The following is a 5,278-nucleotide window of genomic DNA, read 5'->3' on the forward strand; positions in this document are numbered from 1 at the left end:
TGTGACGATGATGCGATCCGTTGGTCACGTTACGTGACATATGCGTCTCTTCTCGTGTCACACGACGCGACTTGCTGGAACCTGAATCACAAGTCAAGCACATACGTCGCACTCTATGACCGACGACTTCCGTCTGAATGCCAACATCTACAGGATACATCAAGCTATGTAATCGAAATGAACACGATGTACACTCTATGGACTGCCTTGCGATGTTCGCATTGCTGGAGGGTCCGTCACTCGTTCACATATCGACTTGTCATTCAGAGTTTGCTAACATTCACTATCGTACTCTTGGAATTGTAGATGCTGTCGAACAAGTCGCCGCCGTCTAGGAACATAACCATTCTGCAGCTGTTTCCATGTATACCAGACTCTTGAGTGAATTCTGTTGACAGCTTCGTCCTCACTTCAAACGACGAGACTCTGACACTGGTTGCGGGTATGCAGACACAGGTGTTGGTGGGGGCTTGCAGATGTGCAAATGACGTTCATATGTAAAGGGATCTAGGAAGATTGTTTGGGAAATTTTGTTGTTTTACTTTTAATTTTGTTATTGTGTGGACAATTGATGATTTTCTTGGACTAACACATGCTCAAGTATCACATAAACACACACACGTATGCATGCAGGCGTGCGGAGCAGCTCTAAATGCATTCCTCAGTCAAGTAAAAACAGGATTTAAGTGATATGAGCAGCTACTGGAAGGTATGTCACCTCTCGATTGTGAAACCAGTCTGGATGGAAATGGAATGGGTTACTTTAACAAGCACCACAAAACAATCAAGGTTACTCACAGCAAAAGAAACATAAGGGCTAATCAAGTACCTATGTGAATCAAGTTGACCCATCTCTCAGCCTGAATGTCTGGCCGTTCTTTGAGTGCTATAGCTGCCTTGCGAAGCCCGGCAGCTGCACGCTTATACCTCGCCTCGCCATCATCGCAGTTGCACATGTATTCATAAACTGTCCTGGCGAAAAATGGGCCATCTTCGTCAAGCAACTCCCACATCGATCCAATCACGCTTCGAAATCCAGAGAATTGTATTGCTGCGGCCAGGTGGAGCACTTCATCAGGTGCAAAAGGGTAAGACTGTTCAGCAGTATGACAGGCGGAAAGGAATGCAAATTCTGCATTCGGAAGATTCGCTTGGACAATATCGAGTAAAGTCAGCCCGCGGTCTGATGCCTTGAATGATGAGTTGAAAGGCTTCGGATCTAAGCCTCCGTGGCAAACGAAATGGACCCAGGTTGCTTTTCGAAGCGCCTTGATCACTGTATTGTGAGATGCCTTGCTACTCAGTAATTTAGGATTTATGCCACAATTTTTAATGTGGCGAATCTCGCTCTTAGCTGACGAGAGTGACATATCCCCAATGACGAGAGCAGTTGGTGTTTCTCTGAGTCCACATGACTGCGAGTTAATGAGCGCGCCGAGCGTCGGAGTATATGATGAGATGTACTTGTCCAGTAGATACTTCTCGGTGCCGTCTATATCCTCGAACGGGCCTGCAGCATGGAAGGGAAGTGCAGATAGCACATACGTAGGGCACCACCAAATGCGCGATTCTTCGGCAATTCCGAGCTGCTTCAGTTTTTCGACGACTTTGGAAACGACTCTATCCCACAGCGTCTTCATCACTTGGCGGAGCTTCTCGTCATATTCCGATGAGTTAGCCCCGGAGCTTCTGCGTGTGTTCACGAGTTCGAAGCACCACTGGATGCTATCATCGTAGAACTCTCCATCTAAGGGAATGCAGACGACTGGCGTATCCTCGCGGGAAAGAACAATGAGTACATCGGATCGATATCTGCAATGATTGACCACGATAACCGGACCCTCTGAAGCTGCCTGATGGAGTAGTTCAAACGACGTAGCTTCAAGAAAGTCCTTAAACCCAGAAATTTGTCGTATCTCGCTAATAATGGCCTCCTGCTCGTTAGAGAGTTGCCTCTTCAGACCTAACCTCTCCTCAAACAATTTCCGTTCTTTATACACGTCCGGTAAAGGTGGCTGGTGGTCAGCCGCGCCTGAAACAGATGGCAACTCAGTAGTCGACGTTACGAGGCCCTCCAGTTGGCGACTGACATCCCTGAACCTGTTTGCAAGCTCCCTGTTTGTGTTTGCAAGAAGATCCAAAGATGGTCTAAAGTCACGCAACTGCGACCATAATAAGCCTCTGCCTTGTTCAAGGATCTCTATAGCCTCTTCAAACCTATTTCCATCCACAGTATAAGCCACAGCATCTAATGCGAGTGTTGTGTAGTCGCTTTCCTCGTTGAGGAAGTCAACTTGTGTAGGAAGGGTGGGGCTAATGATGACGACACGCTGTAAGAGCCGCATTGCTACCTTAAAAGCTCTAGACGTGGTACGATGTGCATGAGACCGTGCAAGGTAGGCCCATTGAGTGGCAAACTGGAGACGCAAAACTGAGCTTGAAAACTTATGTACGGCAGCACGTTCTAGTAATTGCATACACTCCCCGAAATCGGCCTTGCACTTAAACTTCTTGAACCGAGAGAACAGTGTAAAAGCTGAGCTCGCTAATGACGTGGAATGATTGGGATGGCCCTCTGGGCAAAGTTGCAGGGCAGCCCGATGATGGTCAATGGCTTCATCAAGGTCCCCGATGTGCCCATATCGTTCAAATCGAGTTTTAAGGGAACATGTCAGGTTAATCAGAGACGCGGAACGATTGGGGTGTCCATTGGAGCGAAGTTCTAGGGCTGCGCGATGGTACTCGATAGCCTTATCAAGGTCCGCAGTCTGTCCGTGCAGATGGAATCGAGGCTGAAGGGCATTTGCAAGGTTGTCTAGAGACATGGCACGATGGTGATGGCCGTTGGGGCGAAGGTGTAGGGCAGCATAATGATACTCGATGGCCTCATCAATGTCCACAGCCCGTCCGTGATGCCGAAATCGAATGAGCAGGGAGTTTGCAAGATTATTTAGAAACAAAGAACGGTCGAAATGGCCGAGGCGAGTTTCTAGTGCAGCACGAAGATATTCGATGGCCTCATCAAGGTCTGCGATTCGTCCATGCTGTTCAAATCGGGTTCGAAGGGAAATTGCAAGGTTATTTAGGGAGTAAGAACAATTAGGATGGCCCTCGGGACGAAGGTCCACAGCAGAACGGTGAAGCTCAATGGCCTCGTCAAGGTCTGCATTCTGTCCAAGTTGCTCAAATCGAATTCGGAGACAACCTGCAAGGTTAGTCATGGATGTGGAACGATCGGCATGACCATCAGGGCAAAGCTCCAGGCCGGCATGGTGATGCCCGATGGCCTCATCGAGGTCTACAATCCGCCCATACCGTTCAAACTGGGTTTGAAGTGAGATAGCAAGTTCGTTCAGAGATATGGAGCGATCAGGATGGCCATTGGGGCAAAGCTTCAGAGCAGCACGACGATGGCTGATAGCCTCGTCGAGGTCTGCAGCCCGTCCATACCGTTCATAGCGAGTGTGAAGACAACCCGCAAGGCTACGCAGAGACGTGGGACGATCAGAATGGTCGTTAGGGCGAAGTTCTAAGATAGTACGACAATACCCAATGGCATCATCAAGGTCTCTGGTCTGCCCAAAGTGATCAAATCGAGTGCGAAGGGAATGTGCAAGGTTACTCAGAAACGTGACACGGCTAAGATGGCCTTTAGGGAGAAGTTCCACGGCAGCACGATGATACTCGATAGCGTCTTCAAGATCCACAGTTTGTCCATGCTGATGGAATCGGGCTTGAAGGGAATTTGCAAGGTTGTCTAGAGATGTGGAACGATGGGGATGGCTGACAGGGTGGAGTCGCAGGGCAGAACGGTGGTGCTCAATGGCCTCATCAAGATCTGCAGCCTGTCTATGGTGTTTAAATCGAGTTTGTAGGCAGTTTCCGAGATTCATCAGAGATATTGCATGTTTGGGATGCCCGGTAGAAATAAGCTGCAGGGCAGAACGATGATGCTTGATGGCCTCATCAAGGTCTACAGTCTGTCTGTACTGCTCAAATCGCGTTTGCAGGGAATTGCCAAGATTCATCAGAGCCATGGAACGATAGGGATGGCGGGTGGGAACGAGCTGTAAGGCAGAACGATGATGCTCGATAGCCTCATCGAGGTCTGCAGTCTGTCCATACTGTTTAAATCGGGTCATCAGGGACGCTGCCACGTTTCCCAGATATCCAGAACGATTGGAATCACCGCTGGGGCAAAGTAGAAAGGCATAACGATAGTGCTTTATGGCTCCATCCAGATCCTCGGTCCGTCCATACAGTTGAAATCGAGTTTGAAGGGAATTCGCAAGGTTATTCAGAGAGATGGATCGATTGGGATGGCTGCTGGGGAGAAGTTCCAACGCAGAACAGCAAATTTCAATGGACTTGTCGAGGTCTGTATCCAGTCCGTGCTGCTCGAATCGAGTTTGGAGGGAGACCACTAGCCTATTCAGCGACGTGAAACGATTGGGATCGTCCTTGGAGCAAAGTTCCAGGGCAGCGCGATACCGCTCAATTGCTTCCTCTAGATCTTCTGTTCGCCCGTATTGCTCGAATCGTGTGTAAAGAGATATTCCCAGTTCGTTCAATGCCTTATTACGATCCAGATGTCTTCCAGGATATAGTCTGAGTAGTACGCGACCATGAAAAATCGACTTGTCAAGTTCTCCTACTTCGCCCGATTGCTCAAAACGATCCCTGTGTTTAAGGACCAGGTTGTATAGTGCACGGCAAATCGATTCAAGGTCTGCATAGTACTCCATGTTGGCGCAAAGTTGCAATTCTCGTCAATGCCTCCAATATTCTTGTTTGACCTGTTTGCTCAGTCCGAAGGCGCCAGTAAGCTACAAAGCGTGCATTATCTGTTGCGGTCTGGTCGGTCCAAATGCCGTCTTCCAAACGAAATATCCACCGCATGTCTGAAAATCTTGTTATAACTCGTGCATTAGAATGTGTGAGAAGAGACTAACTTTAATGCAGGGGACGGCTGTTCAGTGCTCAGTATGAAAAGCTGGTTCCTTAGGTACAATGCTATGGTCAAGGGCAGACGTTGAGCGCTTGAGAGTAACACTTCTTGCAGTTTACTGTCGTTTTCATAAATATTGTCACACGTGCAATTCGTGATTTTTGTCACACTAAGTACACTCAAATACAAAATCTACTATAACTCAACTAATACTTAACCAAATTACATGATCTAAGTTGTAAAAATTATACTTTTGAAGTATCTTTCATATTCCAGAAAAAATGAAGTAAAATGAGCAAAATTTGAGTAAGATACAACACAATATGTGAG

The 5,278-nt window shown here is 47.8% G+C and overlaps 1 protein-coding gene across 1 annotated transcript; it reads right to left on the reverse strand.

Annotated features, from left to right (window-relative positions):
• Nucleotides 1–821: 821 nt before the first annotated feature.
• On the reverse strand, nucleotides 822–4,745 carry FOMMEDRAFT_161003 (TPR-like protein; the record flags this gene model as incomplete). The annotated part of the gene is made up of 1 exon (XM_007270589.1): nucleotides 822–4,745. One exon carries the CDS (start codon nucleotides 4,743–4,745, stop codon nucleotides 822–824), a length of 3,924 nt encoding a protein of 1,307 aa, XP_007270651.1.
• Nucleotides 4,746–5,278: the final 533 nt, after the last annotated feature.

The sequence above is a fragment of the Fomitiporia mediterranea genome (genome assembly GCF_000271605.1).
Source record: "Fomitiporia mediterranea MF3/22 unplaced genomic scaffold FOMMEscaffold_13, whole genome shotgun sequence".
Lineage (NCBI taxonomy): Eukaryota > Fungi > Basidiomycota > Agaricomycetes > Hymenochaetales > Hymenochaetaceae > Fomitiporia > Fomitiporia mediterranea.